General features: G+C 60.6%; 1 protein-coding gene across 6 annotated transcripts in view; it reads right to left on the minus strand.

The window, feature by feature from the left end:
- The window catches only part of ARNT2 (aryl hydrocarbon receptor nuclear translocator 2), a 151,883-nt gene that overhangs the window by 93,947 nt on the left and 40,383 nt on the right, over positions 1–17,553 (minus strand). For all 6 annotated transcript variants that reach the window (XR_007149632.1, XR_007149634.1, XR_007149633.1 and 3 more), the window contains exons 3-5: positions 15,695–15,742; positions 8,425–8,638; positions 4,887–5,100 (exon numbers count right to left, since the gene is read on the minus strand). Coding sequence is in view for 3 of the 6 variants with exons in the window: in XM_047846716.1 (XP_047702672.1) it covers positions 4,887–5,100; positions 8,425–8,638; positions 15,695–15,742 (476 nt within the window). In the remaining 3 variants the exon portion in view is untranslated. The remainder of the gene's footprint in view (positions 1–4,886; positions 5,101–8,424; positions 8,639–15,694; positions 15,743–17,553) is intronic.

Consider the following 17,553-nt stretch of genomic DNA (forward strand, 5'->3'; position numbering starts at 1 on the left):
GCACTTCCTATGCGGCACAGCGCCTGAGGTCACCGATGAGACGACTCCAGCTTCTGCTCCCGGGATCGAGGCCGGCCAGAGCTTAGCGGCCACGGACAGGGGTGGAGGGGAAGTTGGGAAAGGCCACGGACGCAGAGAAGGACGCGCTTCCTCTGTGCTTCCTCGCTGTGCTGCCTGCCCTCCGAACCCCGGCCCGTGGGGCAGACTCAGTCACCCTCAGAGGCTCTGGGATCACCCGGGAAGCCCCGGGCCTCTCCTCAGCTCCCCCCCTCCCCACAGCGGGCTGCGGCTGAGGTCACTCAGACGTCCTCGGTACGTGTCTCTGGAGCACGCCCGCCACGCCCGCCGACTTTTATCTGACCCCTACCACGGTCCTCACCTGGCAGAAGCTTCCCCTCCGTCTCAAGCCCGGAATGCAAATATGCCAGCATTCCCCCAGCAATCAAGATGTGCCCCTGCCCTTCCCCAAAAGGACCACCGCTAACACCACGGAGGCCAGCTCTCCCAGCCGGCCGGTGCAAACCTCCCTCCCTGTGGCGACTGCGCCCCATTTCCACGGGGAATCACCCCTCCCTGACCTTCCGGCTTCACTCCCCAGGCCCAGACTCCTTGGCCCCCCCGAAGTGGGCAGGGCAGGTGCTGGGCTCTCTGCGGGGACGCCCGGAGAAGGCGGATTCTGCTGGTTCTGCCGAGCGGTCCACGGGGCCCACGGCTGCTAACACACACCTCCGTTACGTGAGGAGAGCCCGCCTGAGAATGCGCCCCGCGCAGGAGCAACCCCCCTCCCGGGTCCCGCGCAGACCCCAAAGAACTGAAAACCGGACCTCAAAGAGGCGTCTGCACACCACGTTCGCTGCCACGTTATTCACAGCAGCCAAGATACAGAAGGAAGCCCAAAGCCCAGCGACAGAGAGACGGACACAGAAGAGGTGGTACACACGCCCTGAAGTATCACTCGGCCTGAAAAGGGCGGTGGGGGGGGGGGGGATCTTATCATCTGCAGCACGATGGATGAATTGAGAGGCCAGCATGCTAAGTGACGTGAGCTTGTCACAGGACAACCACTGCATGGCTCCCCTTCCGTGAGAAATCTACAGGAGTCAACTCAGAAGCAGAGAACACGAGGGCGGCTTGAAACGGGGAGCTGGGGCGTAACGGGCGCAACGTTTCAATCGCGTGGGGTGAATGAGTTCTGGAGTCAGCCGGCTAACACCGTGTCTGCAGCTAATACAGAGAGCGTGCTTTAAAAAGACCTATTTTATTTGTTCATTTTATAGGGGGGCGGGGAGGACCAGAGCGAGAGGGGGAGAGACGGAATCCCAAGCAGGTTCCGCGCCGTCAACGCAGAGCCCCACGCGGGGCTTGATCCCACAACTGTGAGATCATGACCTGAGCTGAAATCAAGAGTCAGATGCTCAAGACTGAGCCGCCCCGTCGCCCCCAGGGGTGGGCGCTTTGAAACGCGTTAAGAGGGGAGAGCTCATATCCAGTGTTCTTAGCACAAAAAGGAGAGAAAGGAAGAGAGAGAGAGAAGGAAAAGGAAAAAGCCACAAAGGAACACAGGAAATTTCTGGAGGTGACGATGTGCTTAGTACCCCGACGGTGGCAATGGTATCCCCGGGTGTGTGCGGACGACCAGACTCACGAAAACATACGCATTAAACACGCTCGGCTGCTCGTGTATGGGCGTACCTACAGAGGTGAAGCCGGGAGATGGAGAAAACCACGCCCAGCCAGCGTAGTTACCTTTTACGAAGTCACTGCAAACACCAACTAGCGGGTACTGGACCGCTGCTCCGAGACAACAGCTCCTGGAAAGCCTCTGCGCGCAGCACCGCCATCATCCGGGATTTGGAACCGTGTCTCAGGTGCGTTTCTGCCCCGAGACCCCTCATTCGGTATCGCCGACTCGGTAACCCTGCACTGCCGGCCACCAGCCCCGTGACTCGTGCCCGCGAGAAGCTGACCCACACACGAGGGTCTCTCCCGTGAGGCACACGGCGGCCCGCCCTCGCGGACCCCGGCCGGCACATCAGCCTTCGCTCCGGGGTCATCTTCGACAGCAAGATCTCCGACAAAAACGCGAACACGTAAAACCAGAGCAAAACCACCCAGGGCAGCACAAAGGGCTGGAGGCAAGGGCAGCGACCATCCCGTGTGACCTTAGCCAGAAACGCGGGCCCCAGCGACTCAGATTTTCTCCCCTCTGTGCACGTCCGCGTCTGCCTGCAAATGCATTTTGGGGTTACAACTGAGTTCTGCCAAGAGGCAGATTTGCAAGTGCAGACTCCCGAGCGACGAGGGAGGAGCGTGGTTCCGTTTCCAGCGTCTGATCACTGTCTGCGCCTGAAGCCGGCAGGCCCTTGCCGTCCGGCAGCGATAGTCCCTGCGTCACTCAAGCCAGTCGGGGCTGGTTTTCTGTCACTTGAACCCGGGCTGGCTGCACAGCCACTTTTCTGTAAGCGCAGAGGTCTCTGGGAGGAAGGCGGGCCCACTGTCCAGTGAGGGGGACTGAGGGCCCACCGTCCCGTGACGACACGCCCCCCCCCCTAGGGCGCACGTTCAATGCCCCCCCCAAGCGCCCCCCACGTGGCACAAGCCCACCCTGTGGGTCCCACGGCTGAGGCATGGACTGTGCAACGGAGAGGCCCAGAGGCCAGGCTGAGCGCCACCCCCCCTCGCCACTCCCAGCGACCTGCCCGGCCCCCTGCCCCTCACCCTCCCACGCTGACCCCCACCAGGGGGGCCACGACTTTGCTCGCCACGCCGGAAATGAAGGGACGGGAGGGCTTGAGACCCCAGCCCAGTGGCCAAAGGCCCCAAATCACCCCCGAGGTTTATTACGTGTCCACCCAGGTCTGGTGAGTCAGCTAGACCCATGGCCAGAGCCTGACCTCCCCCTGACCATCACCCCCTCTGCCATCTGCCCCAGGCGGGGCTCCTGACTGAGTTTCCAAAAGCCACATCCTGTGGTCAGACCCAGAAGCCTAGGGAAAGTAGGGAAAGACAGACGGCTCTTTCCGGAAAAGGTGACTCCAGCTGTCAACACTTCCTGGTTGATTTACTGTCCTTCTCGAGTCCCTCTGGAATGCCGAACTTTACAAAGCGTCTCCCTTGGAATTGCTGTATGGGGCTCTCTGATCTGGCTCGAGGCTGCGACTGCAGAATCTGTTTTAGCATCATTTCTCGGCCTGTGCGTGGAGCTCCCTGACCGGCCAGGCGTCACCGTTACAGGCCACGCGGAGGCGAGCACAGCACAGGCCCCGTCCCCATAACTCCCCACCCCCCTCTTACATGTCACTGACACCAACACCGAGACCATTACCAGTATCGTCCAGAAACAGCTGTACTCCTATTACTTCTGACCACGTCCGCCTCAGTCTTACCGTAAGTGTTAGGGGCCGGCCTGTGTCCCCCCAAAATGAGTATGGTGGAGCCCTAACCCCCAGGACCTCAGAATGTGACTATATGTGGAGGCAGGGCCTTTAAGGAGATAATGTTAAATAGAGTCATGAGAGTGGGGCCCTAATCTGACCAATGTCTTCACAGGAAGAGAGACATCGGGGGCACCCGGGCACAGAGCAGACCACGTGAGGGCACGGCGGGCAGGTGCCAGGGATAAGCCGGTGAGAGAGGCTTCAGGGGAAGCACAGTCTACCAAGGCCTGGGTCTTGGACTTCCGGAGTGTTCCGGAGTGTTCCGGAGTGCAAGAACGTGAGAAAATAAATTTCTGCTGTGCCAGCCGCCAGTCTCTGGTATTTTTTACGGCGGCCCTAGCAAATGGACACAACGGGCAAAGCGTTCACACCCCCCGCCCCCCCGCATTCACCAGGCTCCTGCTGAGGACACACACGTAGACGGAGACCCTGCGGCTCTCGGTGCAGCAGAGAACTGAGGGCACAGACGTGTCTACCACCCAGCGCAACACAAACACAACGGCCCAGTGGCTTGTTCTGAAAATGCAAATTTGTTCCAACGCGACTGAGCTGCTGGGGAACAATCCGAGTTTGATGTGAGCTCTGTGTGCGCTTATGTGTGCTTCTGTCCACAAGGAACGCTGCGTGAACACAGAGAAGCGCACCCAGCTGAACAGAAGCACGCGGCTCACACACGCACGCGCTTCAGACACCTGCCGGGTCCCCCAGGCTGTCGCGCGTCACAAGCCACCTGTATCCGCCGTCACGACCACCTTTTGACTTCTAACATCACGTGACTGTCCTCGCACAAAAGCACGCAAGTGGCAACCCTTCCAGGACCCACCTGTACGAGTAAATTTCACGTCAGTCTCAGGGCCTGGTGCCACGTTCACGTTTATGAATTTCTTAACCGTTTAATGTGCAAAATTATGCTCCCATTTTTACCAGGTTCCTATTCCTGTTTTTATCTGTCAGTGATTCGGTCTTGAGTGTTGTGCTCCTAACCCGTCTCTTCCCGCTGCAGCTTTTATCTCCAGAGTCTGCATACCGCGGTGACTTCCAGGAATGCGTATGTTGTGTTATAGCAGAACTGACTTTATTTAGATGTTACAATAAGGAACTTCGTTGCAGGGAACTAAGCAAGGCCCAGGTAATAAATGCCTACGAACATGTGGTTCTGGCTAATGTAGCAACATCGCCTCCTAGTGACAACATCCCTTAATTGCAGGTAAAATATAGAGACGGGGAAAAAAAACCCTTATGTATTAAAATCGAATTGTTTAAATGTTACAAGGTAAATGAAGTCATTGCACAAGCCAAGTCAAATAGATCCCCTCACCTTTAGGCAGCTTTTTCTGACCTCCAGCTTCACCTTTAGGCAGCTTTTTCTGACCTCCAGCTTCCTGATCTGTTTACTGAAAGACATCCCTCTCCAGACTCAAACAGCCTCCAGGAGGGGGCAGCACTGACCTGTCATGGAGTTTTCGGAGGTGCAGAGCTGCTCTCTCAGCTTCTCCACATCGTCGGGGTGCACCTGCTCGTACAGGGTGCTCCCAAACCACTCTGACTGGGGCTGGTTCAGCACAGGGGTGACGGAGTCAGACACGTAAATGACCCGTCCCGTCTCTGCCGCCACTACAAACAGAAAGCCATCGGCTGCTTCCAGGATGAGGTGCTTCAGCTCCTGGGAAGAGAAGATCGAGGTTAGGACAGAACACTGACAAACGCAGCCTCATTAAGTTGTCCTATCAGCAACCTTTGACTTTTGCTCCCTCGCTGGGATACACAGTTTTAGAAACTTTGATTGCTTTTTTCTTATTGAAAAATAAGCTTAAAAATGCACAGAGCTTGTCCTAGCTCTGAGATACAGCTACTCCAAAGACTTCTGGCCCTGCCTAAACCAGCCCTCTCTTAGGGAGAGAAGGAAATTCTTGCCCAGGGCAGGGGCTGGAAAGCAAGGAGTGATCACCAGAATGTGCTGGGCTGCCATAGGTGTGAATCGCCTCACCTACATATTCAAGCTGCAGTCCTGTTGCTGGGGCACAAGAAGAGCCCGGGGCACAGGGCTCAGTACAGAAGGTGCTGCTGCTGGAAGGGAGGGGAGGGCAAGAGAAAGGGGACAGTGAGGAGGGCAGTGTCCCAGCCACCGCTCCCGCACGGCTGGCGTGCACTTCCTCCCCTTCCTGCACTCTGAGTGCAATGCCGGCGGTGGATACGGGAGTATCTCCTCATATTCGGGCACCCGTCGAACTTCCAGAACTCCTCGACACTCTCCGGGCAGCGTCGGGAGGCAGCAGGGCACACAGCATTGCCCATATCGCTTTATGGCGAGAAGAAAGGTTAGCTGCGCCAGCCCTGGGGTCGCGCTGACTCACGGGGCTCATGACGTCAGCGCGGGCAGGAAGGAAGCTGCGTGGAATCCGTGAACGGGCAGCGGGCAGCCCCGCCATCATCCCAAGAGGGGCGTGAACGGAGCAGAGTCAACTCTGTTGAGATGTCTCTTCTTTGCCTGAAGGCGGCCCAAGTGTAGCCTACCTACCCGTGTCATTTTCGCATCAAGTCCGATGCAATGTGCTCTGCCCCTCTGGGGGTTGAGGAGCTAACTCTCCCACATGCCCCACGCCCACATGTGCGCCTCCAAACACCCCATGCGCTCAGCAGGCTCCCGCCACAAAGGGCCACTTTCTGCTGGGAATCCTCGGTTCGGATGTCGCCCTAATGTAACACCGATTAAGCGCCCACAGCACACGCGGGAATCTGACGCATGGGGCCCAGCCCCAGGGCGCTCCGAGGACCCAAAGAAAACGCGGGTCTGCTGGTGAGCAGAATCTGGGGAGCTCTGAGCTCTTGGCTGGGTCAGAACTTGAACATCCTCGGCCTGAGACCCTAGGGCGGAAGCGGACTATACGGGATTTTCTAAGAAAAAGTTTGTTTTGTCCACTTCCCTTGCTTCGTCCTTCAGCTGATCTGTGTCTCCCCGCCGCTTCCTTAGCTCAGAGAATGGGTTGACACCTTCACGTTCAGGACCGCAAGAGCTCACAACCGGTAGGACCGTGAGAGGGGAGCAGGATGTCTGCGAAACAGCGGATCCCGTGTGCCGGCGGACGGGGCGGAGGCTGAAGGCTGCGGGAAGGTCTAGGGGTCGGAGCCTCACCCTGGTCACGGCCCCTCTGTCTACCCCTCCGCAGTTTTGTCTTCCGGGAGCACGTGATTCCTAATCAAGGTCACGGGCTTCCGAGCGCCAGTTAAACCAACAGGAAGGCGGGCGAGCACGGGTTCTGGAGGGAAAGACGTGCCTCTCAACCCACGCAGCTGTGTGCCTCCGGGCACGGTACCGTCCTCAGCCTCCGTCTCTCCACACGGGTTTTTCCGGTGGGATTTTGTGACGCTGAATGAGCTCTTGCGTGTGGACACTCAGGAACGGCTTGGCATACAGTCGGCGCCCCATAGATGCAGCTATTGTCACCATCGACCACGGAATGGGCCGGACTCATGGAAGCAGAGTACCCGCCTCCCTCCTCATCTTCCCCATCCTCAGTCACTTAAGGATGAGGATTAACTTCAAAGGCGGACCCGGCAAGACTGTTGTGAGTTGAAGGGACTCGTAGAGAAAGCGTTGTTCTTACCCTGGTGGCTCACGGGCACGTAACACGTTTCTGCCCCGTCACCTGCCAGGGGTTCCCACCTCCCGTTACCGGCCAGGCCCCGTGGGAAGCAGAGCCTTGGCGTGTGGGGCTACCCTACGGAGGGGAGACGGGGCTGGCGGCCAGGCCCCTACCGCCAGGCTCTGGGTCCTCCGGGTCACGGTCATGGCAAGGCCACAGCCTCCTCACACGTGCGAGGTCAGGCGCCAGGACGACAGGAAAGGGCAGGTGAGATCCTGTGGCCACAGAGCGGAAGTCACCCGTCTGCCCCTTTTCTCGTCCTTTTTCGGAACCTCACTCCCCTGACCTGACACAGCCCGGCCCCACCAGAGCAGACGGCTGTCTCTAGTCACGCCTTTCGCTCCCGCCCCCGCGGCCCCACACCCACGACCTCTTCCTGTCAAGCGCCCCGTCCCCGGCTCTCCGGGTGCGCTCTGGGCCCCCCCCGTGGCCCCGCACTGCTGGGGATTGAGGCCACGCTCTGCGGGCTCCTCAAAGTCTCCCTTGCTTCAGTCCCACCCACATTCTCCCACAGCCACCTCACCTTGCCTGTCCCACGCCCACCACCCTGGACCAAGTCCTTCCAGACCCACCGGCCCATGTGTCCTGCAAAAGCGTTCGGGGCCAGGGACGCAAAAAGCCTCCGTTCATTCCAGAGTCGAGCAAACTGAAGCTTGCAGCGTTTGAGGACCTGCCTCTGACGGGTGCACAGGCCAGGGCTGAGAGTGGGACACGGGCCTTCCCGTGGACGCAGGGGTTTGTAAACTTGGTAAAACACTATCCCGCCAACCACTCCGCGTGCGAGCTCTTCGTCACGGGTGGAAAGCACGGCTTTGGGGCCCGGCCAACCTGTGCCAGGCCCCGGCTCTGCCTCTGAGTGGTGGCCGGACCCTTTGTGAGCCACGACGCCCTCGCCTACACAGCAGGGACCAACGCTAGCGGCCTCTCCCCCGGCTAGAACGAGGAGGAAGCGCGAAAACGGGCAGAGAGCTGGCAGCCGGCAGTGATGACGCCGCGATTACCACCACGACCGCTCCCGGGCTGCCACCGTGATGGTATCGCCACCACTCGCCGGCACGGCGGCACGTGGCTTACACGGACACGGTCCCGCGTCCGCACACTCAGCCCGGGGTGTTCTCGGAGAGATGCCTCACCGAGGTTTACGGGAAACGCAAAAGCAAAGGAGATAGAGATGGACAAACACCGCCGCGAAGAAAGGAGCACAACTTCCTGGTTCCACCCACCCCTCAACCTTTAACCCCTTTCCCCACGCAGCTGGTGTCACCCCGGTGACGGTGACTTCGTCCCCTCCCCAAGTGACTCCGTGGGGACGCGCGGGCCCACGGACGGGCCACGGACGGTACCTGCTCCGTCAGGAACGACGGCTTGTAGGCGCCGTCTGTGGACTTGTTCCCTGTGCCCCTCATGGACTTCATGTGCGACACGGCCATGCGGAGGATGGTCAGCTTGTCCGGCTTCCGGGCCAGCGCGCTGCACGTGGGCACCATGTCCGACAGCTCCGTGATGTACTGGGTCATCTTGTTCCTCCGCCGCCGCTCGATCTCGCTGTGGTTCTCTCTTCCCGAGAGCACGACAACAGGGCGGGGGAAAGACAAGCGTCAGACCAGCGGTCGCCGTCTAACAGGACCGAGCGGCGCGTCCGCTAACACCGACCCAGAACGGCTGCCGCTTCAAACACAGACCCCTTGCGGCCCTCCGGGGGGTGGGGCACAGGCTTCCGCAGGGCCCCGTCTCACCTCCAAGGGCGTGCTGAGCCCTTGTCATTGTTCCCACGCACCCGACTAGTTTCCACTAAGCACAGAGAATGGAGACCTGATCCCTCAGCCGCGGGAAGCAAAGCCGACGTGTGCGCGCGCCTGAATCTGCACGTGGGTGCACGCCCGCTGCTCGGAGCTGTGCTCCACGTGGATGTGTGTCTCCTGCGGCCCTACAGGAGAAGCACCATGTGGCCTCGCCATCCCCAGGGCCACAGACGGACGAGACCGTGGACAAACCTCTCCTGTAGGCCCGGCAGGGTTTCTACGGCCCAGGATAGGACAGGTGCGCTCCTGGCTTATTAAACAGCGAATGGCCCATTGGTTAAAAAGAACTGTTGAGGGGTTGCTGGAATCGGTCTCCATGATGCGTGCAGAGAAAACCCAGCAGAAGGGATGGCTGGGCGCTCCCACCTCGGGATTATTACCTTTAGGGTGAAGTAGAGTAACAGCCCAGCGCCACCTGGGCCCGGGACCCCCCACCTGGGCCCGGGACCCCCCACCTGGGCCTGGGACCCCCCCCCACCTGGGCCCAGCACCGTGCACCTGTCACGGGAGGTGGGATGGGACGCACCTGGCCCCAGGCCCCCCCCCCACCTGGGCCTGGCACTGTGCACCTGTCACGGGAGGCGGGATGGGGGGGTGCTGGCCCCGGGACTCCGGGAAAGGCTGGGTGAGCTTGCTCAGGGTGGTGTCCTCGCCCCACCCCCTACCCCCCCAGGCCAGCCTGCACCTTGTCAAAGCAGACAGGTGGGGAGACGGTGTGCAGAGAATGCTGCCTGGGGCTGCCAAAGGGGGTACGACATCGGGCAGGAACTCTGGCCGCTCAGGGACAGCAGCTGTGATGCAGGATGCAGCCTGTGCCCACCCAAGCCTGCACTCCTGATGGGAACCCTGGATGAGCTTCCCTCCCGTCTCCTGCCCAAAGGCACTCCTAACGGCAGACGCGCACCCTCCTCCTGACAGCAGGAAGGGAGGCTGTATCTTGCTGGGCGTTCAGGGAACACCCTTCCTGTCCCGGCCAGCCCTTCCTGGGCAGCAGGGCAGAACGTCTGGAGAGCCGAGGAAGCCTAAGAAAAGCCACTCTGTGCAGCCCCATAATGAGGCTGGGGCTGGCCAGGCCCTCTGGGGGATCCGCAGAGGCACATCCAGCCGGGAACCCTCCCTGGCATCTGAGGCTTCTCCAGAAGGGGAAGGGACACTCCTTCCCTGGGAAGTGGGCAGGTGCCCTGCCCCCCGGAGCCATACAAGGCAGATTCTGCCAGGCGAAAGGCAGCCACACGTCCAGGCTGAAGATAAGGTCCCCATGAAGCACAGAGAGGTGGGGACTGAGAAGGCCGACCCTCCCAAGAAGGGGCCAGGCCCAGCCTCTGGTCATCCCTGTCCCTGGCAGGACACACAGCCTCCCCGTGTACATAGCACCTTCTGGCTCGCCAAGGCCTCAACAGCCACATTGGACCCTCCCCACACCCTCTGTGGCAGAGGGCCCCATGGCTCAGAGGTACTGACTTAGCAGGAACTGAGCCAGGCCTCCCCAGTGCACTCACCAGTCCCGGATCCAGAGCCGGAACGCCCCTGCCTTGACAGGCGTCATGGGGGAGGAAATGCCCGGCGGCTTCCAAGGGACACAGCTCGGGACTACATGTGACCCCAGAAATGATTTCCTCCCCGCTCCCCACAAAGTCCCGCTGTTCTCCGGGCACTGTCACCGCAAGTCACGGTTAATTCATCTCTGCAGGACGGAAACGGAGGAGGGGGGCAGCCGAACAAGGTAAGAAGGACATCAAAACCACGTCAATCACGTGGGCACCAAACATCTCATACGAAGGGAAGACCGGCCCACGTGGGCCTGATGTTAGAGACCCTGCTCCCCGGAAAACGGATCTCATTCCGAAGCGTTTTAACCCAGATCCCAACCCCAAACTGCTGAGTCTGCAAGAACCCCCAACTCAATGCCCTGGTCACCGTGTGGCCCTGCCAAGGTCTGCCCCGCTTATCTGGGTCGTGAGCTCCAAGGACGCCGAGGCGTAGAGCGTCGGGAAAGTCTGGAAACGTCCACCTTGGGTCTTTGCTCTGGAGCCAGGAAGGCTCAGCTGGACTTCTCCCTGCCGTAAAGAGCGCTCCCGGGGCCAATGCATGTGTCCCACACCGGGCGGCAGGTCGGCGGGTGGAGGGGAACCCCTCCTCCTTCCTGGCCACCCCCTCTGCGTCAGGAGGGCGAGGAGTGTCCTCCCACCTGGAAACACACTGCCCGGCTTCCCAAGGATGCGCAGGCAAAGGGTTCTGGGAACCAACCGCCCTCCGCTTTCTCCGCCGGGGAAGGTCTCTGCAGGACACATCTGCCACACGGATTTTTCCCCGGACCAACGGGGTTTTAGTCGTCATACGTATAAATGAGACAGGTGGCAAATTCACAGGGAAAGACGAGAACTAAAGCATCATCACCACCTACCAAACCAAAAACGTGCTCTTGAGCGTAAATACCGCACAGAAATCACGAGGAAAGTATCAGAACAGGTGCGATGAAGGATAAAAGGCAGACTCAGTGGAAACTTTCCTCTCACGAACAGCTTTCCTTTCAGATAATGCTAGAGGTTCCTCGGCGAGGCTCCTACAGCTAGAAGCAGTGGCTGGGGACCAGTGCAGCCGGGTGCCCTACGCGTCCCAGGAAAAAGACACGTCAGAGACGGGGTGGGGCCTCAGGAAGGTCGCTTAGACCCATTCGTTGAAGGGGGAGAGAGCCTCGTAAAGCCTCCAGGGGGGGTTGATTCCAGGCTTACAGGACGCCCCACGCACTGTGGCCGGGTTCACAGAACAGGTGTGAGAAAGCCGGCAAGGTCTCTGGGGTGTTTAGAGCCGGGGTCCAGAGTGAGTCCGAATACGGCAGAAAACCAGGTTGATAACACGCAGGGGCAGGGATGAAAGGTTGGGAGGGAAGTTGTAAATCGAACGTCAAAAGGGTTTGACTTGGCCACGTTTCCCTTCCTTTCTTTTCATGAACCAGTATGCGTGGGCACACGTGTGTGCACACACACACACGTGCAAATCACGCGAAGAGCACCGCGTCTAGGTCTGACGGTTGATGGCGGCTCCGGGGCGTCAGGTGTTCCTGCAGTGACATTCGAGCCAGCACCCACTGCTGGTGGCCGAGCCCGGCTGCAGGCGCACGCGGGAAGGAACCCCGGACCCACCAGAAAATGCACCACGGGGCGGCAGCGGGGGTGGGGGAGGAAGAGGCGTGGGGAGGAGGCTTGGGGTTGCAGGCCCTGCTGGGGGCCGGGGCAGGACAGGTGCTCACCTCCCAGGTGGGCCAGGACCACCCACACAGGCGGGGGGTGGAGACGGGGCTCGCGGTGGCCTCCCGGAGAGAGGGCCTGCCCCACTCCGGGCTGCCGGGGAGACTCATGTTTGCAGAAACGCTTTCTGGAGCGTGATCGGTTCCCCCGGGTCCCTGACTGACACGGGAACTCGCGGGGCGGCTGTGCGGTCAGGCTCCGTGCTCTCGACGGAGGCCGTCCTCCCCAGACCCGGCCCCGGAAGCAAGGTCACTCTGCACCCCTGCTTCTCTAGCCTCTTTGGCAAAAATCGCGCCTCCTGTGACGTTCAGGCCTCCCGTCTCTATCGCCCTCGAGGCCCGAGTCACGGTCACCCATCGGCTGCACATGCAGACACGGCACGGTGTGGGGCCCAATGGCACGTAGCCCACCTCCGGTCCCCTCCCCCTCCTGCAGGCCGCAGCCAGCCCCTCCCACGGCTGCACCCCCACCGTTGGAACACGGCCCCCCCCCCCCCGCCCGCATCAGCTCTCAGGTGCCCGTGGAACCTGCACCGTTCTTCCAATGCACGCCCGCCCTGCCCTGCCTCCGGCCCCCTCATTGTCCAGGGGCCGGCAGAGGCGACACGGCGTGCCCAAGACAAGTCTGGGGTGACCCGGGCTGGATCCCACGGATGCCAACAGAGAAGGGGGCGGAAAACCTTAGAGCCCACTCCACACCGCAGACCTCAGACCGAGGAGGCTCCGTCCTGAGAATGGAGACTTGGTCCTCATCCGTCCCGGCCCTGGCCTCACCCCACCCCCTCTGAGCCGGGCCCCTGCCCCCGCTTCGTGCACCTGCCTCACCCCTGACCCTGCATCTGTGGCAAATCCGCATCCTCCTACCCAACCAGCTGGCTGTCCCTCTAAGAAAATGGCCATGACTTACCTTCTATGTGACAGTGACCATAGTTCCCAAATAAGAAACTGAGACATGACGTCTGATGATGGGTTTGACTTTCGGACCACCCTGGAGAAAGCCTGGGAAAGCTGGCTGAGCAAACATCAGGGGCCGGAAGCCGCGGCTCAGCACCCTGGCCGGATTCTGAGTCACAAATCTGCACTGGGTGCGGGGCGGCACCTGGCCACCCTCTCTTCCAGGGCCTCCCTGGGGGGCTTCTCCCGGCTGACCGTGAGCAGAGGGGCGGGATGCCGAGAGACCCCAGGCATGCCGCGCACACGGCCGCCAGAGGCCACCCGAAGCGGCCTCTCCAGCCTGCTCCGCACGGCACCCTGGCCGCTGGCCGCGTGAGGGCTGGGGATGGTCTCTGCCGGCTGGCCCAGCTCCGAGCGGCCGGGATGCACCCGCCGGCTGCCCGGTCCGTGGACCACTCCCCACCCCGTGACACAGTGGTGCGGCCCCGACTCCTGCTGAAACACGTCCCGTCTTTCCCCCTCGTTTCTCAAGTGTGGAAGGAAGGACACGGCCCGCAGAGGCCGCGCTGTGAACTCTGGCTGTGGAAAAACTGACTTGCGGACGGGCGGGCTGATGAGATAGCTGCCCAGAATCTAAGGTTTGTTCTTAAAGATGGGCCTCCATACAATGAGCTCTTTGTAGCCTGCCCTGTGATTTCATCCCTGACTCAGATCCTCAATGTCAGGCAAATGTCACTCGGTACCTCTCCTCCTCTCTGTCCTGAGGCCCCGGGGATCACGGTCTCCTGAGCTCGACACGGTGTGCCATGTCGTCTCAAGGGGGATTCTGACTGGAGAAACCCGGGGGGCGGGGGAGGGGGTCGCTGTCTCCTTACGAAGGGAGGCTGGGTAAGGCCAGGGAGGACCAGGCTGGACCAAGGCTGGACCAGGACAGGGAGCCATGTGCCCTTACGTCCAAGGGCTACTCCCATTTCGGGAACAAAGCGCTCCCTGCAATTAAAGCTGTTCCCTAGGGGCACCTGGGGGGCTCAGTCGGTTAAGCGTCCGACTTCGGCTCAGGTCATGATCTCCCAGTTCGTAGGTTCGAGCCCTGCGTCGGGCTCTGTGCTGACAGCTCGGAGCCTGGAGCCTGCTTCCGATTCTGCGTCTCCCTCGCTCTCTGCCCCTCGCCCAGTTGTGCTCTGTCTCTCTCTGTCTCTCAAAAATAAATAAACGTTAAAAAAATTTTTTTCTAAATGTAAAGCTTTTCCCAAGAAACAAGTGGGCGTCCAAGCTGGAGCTCTGTCCACACCGAGGGAAAACACTACATGCTTCTGTGACTCAAACTCACGTCTTGTTTCAATTAGAAAACTCCGGGGTCATTAGAGAGCACAGTATTCTCCGTCTCCTCTCTGTGGTCTCCCCCGGGGCCACATTGAGGACGGGAGGACCAGGTTGGGGAGGACAGTGCCTCCAGGAGGTATGTTTACTATGTGCAGACGCCAAGAGGCCCCGAATAGTAACGGGACGTGTGTTCCTCTCCATTTGGGGTGACATGTGCTCAGTTCACAGCCACGACGTGGGCGAAAAGAACCGTACCCAAAAATAACTGCTGTGGGGGCCAGCAAACGGGGGAGGTCAGTGGGCCTGGGGCTCCTCACGGACATCATCCTTCTAAAAACCTAGAAGAAATCACCAAGGCCGTCAACATAAACTGTGGAGTGCAGTCGCCAGAGGAAGGCACCCGTCACCCGGAGCCGGGTTTCAAGTCCCTCCACAGCGAGGATCAGGGATGGGGCAGGCACTTTCGCCAAGAGGACCGAGCGATCCGTGCCTCTCTCTCCACACAGCCAAACCGCCTAGTGTAACGCACACAAAACAACGCAAAAAAAGAGAGGAAAGAGAAAAGACAAAGAGGGACGGGCCGAGGGGCTGCGCCTGCCTTACCCTTCCTGTACGCGATAGCTGACCGCCTGCCTGCATCCGCGGCCCCGCCCTTCCGGGAGGCGGTCTGCACTCAGGACGGCCCCTGAGCCCCGTTAACCACGCTGTCAACGTGCCCGGTGAGGAACACGGCCCCCAGGACCTCACAGTGCCGCGTCCCGGCCACCCGCTGCCTTCCCTTCCCCTTCTTGTCCGTGCTAGGAGAGGCCGAATCTTTTCTCTAAACCTGAGCTCTAGGTCTTTTAAAAAGGGGCCCAGGGGCCTGTGTGGCTGGGTTCAGTCCGTTAAGCGTCCGACTCTGGGTTTCGGCCCAGGTCATCATCTCAGGGTTGTGAGATCAAGACCCACATCGGGCTCAGTGCTGACGGCGTGGACCCTGCTTGGGATCCTCTCTCTCTGCCCCTCCCCCACACGTGTGTGCTTTCTCGTTCTCAAAAATAGACTTTAAAAATATTTCTAGGAAGAGATTTAAAAAGGAGCCCGTAATGCTCGGCAATCGTTGTTTAAAGAGAGACCAACAATCCTGCCCCGGTGACCGGACTCCACGATCTGGCCGGCGTGCGGGCAGGGCTACCGCCAGCTGCCTGTCACTAGGTCAAACACGGGCCCGGGATGAGGGACAAGCAAGGGGCCCGACTACAGGCAACGGCTTGTCCAGCGACAACAGCCACTCCCTCCCTGGGTGTCCCAGTACGGTGGCAGCCGGCTGTGGCTTCTTGGAATCCGAGGGGCGTAGAGCAAACTCACCTGGAAAATTTGCTGGGTCCTTCTCCGTCTTCGTCGTCAAAGTCCAGCCTGAAAAGTCAAGAGCACGAGGAGACTCATTACAGGCAGGACACATCACTGGCGACCCGAGCTGCTGGCACCGAGGGGGCTCCCTGCAGGGGGACAAATGCCCCACCCTCCCAAGCCCCAGCTGTCTGGTAAACGCTCGCACGCGGTCAGCCAACGGGTTCGGTACAGGAAAGGGCAAAAGGAAGGGCGTGCATATATGCGCCATTCGTTACGTGGTCGGGGACTTGTGCAAAGGGGCCCCCACGGGCCGCCGGCGGCTTGCAAACGCTGCCCTGCAAAGGTCCGCGGTGCCTGATGTCACCCCCCCCTGCCGCTCTGGGGCACCTGCTCCCCGCCACGTGGTTTGTTCCACAACTGCATCCTGCACTGTTGCCTGGCATATCATCGGCAGGCCACAAACGCCCCAGGGGCCCTAAGGCAGGAAGCTTTAAGGACGATAAAGGGACCCGCACAGGCCGTGCTGCCTGAGAACGTGGCCGCTCTGGAGGAGTCCGAGGGAAAGGGGCGTTGAAGGCCGCTATCCCCTAAGGTCCAAACCCAAACAAACGCATGCAGAGGAGAAACCTGGGGACTGAGCTGCTCAAAGAACTTGTCTGCTGTTGAAACCCACCGAATCCTCAGGACCCCACCTCCCTGGGCCTCTCCGCACACACATAAAACAGTCCTGAGAGGCATTCGTTTAACTGATACCCCAAACTCCCCTGAGAACACCAATGCCCTGCAACAGCATCCTCAAGATGCTGGGGCAGTTAATTCGGACAAACTGCGCCCAGAATCTCCCGGGAGCAAGATGAGAAATCGTATGGATGTCCTGGCCATTCGGGCCGAGGGGGGCTCCTTGGGGAAAGCCCGAGCCACTGCACTGCCCACCCCGTTCCCAGTGGGACTGAGGGGCCAGTGAGGTGTGGTCCCGTGGGCTCCACGCAGAGGACGGCCAGCCGCCCGGCCGCCGGAGCCGAGAAGCCCCCGCTGGAGCCACTGGGCCCAGGGGCGGAAGGTGGGCCGGCCTCGTGGGGAACACGATCCCCACCTCCAGCCCCAGGTGGGCAGCGGTGGCTCAGGGAAGGTACAGGACGCCCCGGCCACCGGGAAAGGCCAGGTGCACAGGCAGGGCCATCCCCAGGCACGCGCACACACACACGCACACACACACGCACGAGAGAGGCCCCTCATGAGATAAATCGTATTCTCTGGCTTCGGGGTAACTTGGGGGACTCTGGGACTGGACTTAGGGCAAAGGACTATTTTCTTCTTAAAACGGGATCATTTGGTTGTTTTCGTTTTGCTTTCCGTGCGGTGTGGCCAGAGTCCTAATCTGCTGCCCTGACGATGGGATCCAATGCCGGTTTGGAATCCCTTATGTCCAGACGCCCGGGCCACACTAGCTGCCGGGGACAGAACAGAAGGCGCGAGGCAAGAGTAGGGACACGGCAGTGACGACAAACACCCCCGGGCACAAAGGGCAGGCGCGGCGGCGAAGAAAAGTGCTGAGGAAGGGAAAGGAGAGTTGAAGGGCCACGTACGCACCACTGCAGAGACAGACCTGTGACGCCTGGGTGCCAGGGTGCCAGGCGCCAGCCACAGGCTCGCCTGCGTGGTGGGCAAATGGGGGCCGAACGCGTGGCTCTCCAAATGGCGCAAAGCCATCGTGACGCCGCACCGTCACGAAGCCGGCTCCCCACCCTCACCAGGAATTACATCCAGAGAGCCACCAAAAATGCCGCCACCAAATCCCCCCCACCGTCCTCTGCGGAGCCACAGAGCGACGCTGCCCCCTAGCGCTCCCCGCGGGACAGCGCAACTGAGCGGTC

The sequence above is a fragment of the Prionailurus viverrinus genome, unplaced genomic scaffold, assembly GCF_022837055.1.
Source record: "Prionailurus viverrinus isolate Anna unplaced genomic scaffold, UM_Priviv_1.0 scaffold_40, whole genome shotgun sequence".
Classification (NCBI taxonomy): domain Eukaryota; kingdom Metazoa; phylum Chordata; class Mammalia; order Carnivora; family Felidae; genus Prionailurus; species Prionailurus viverrinus.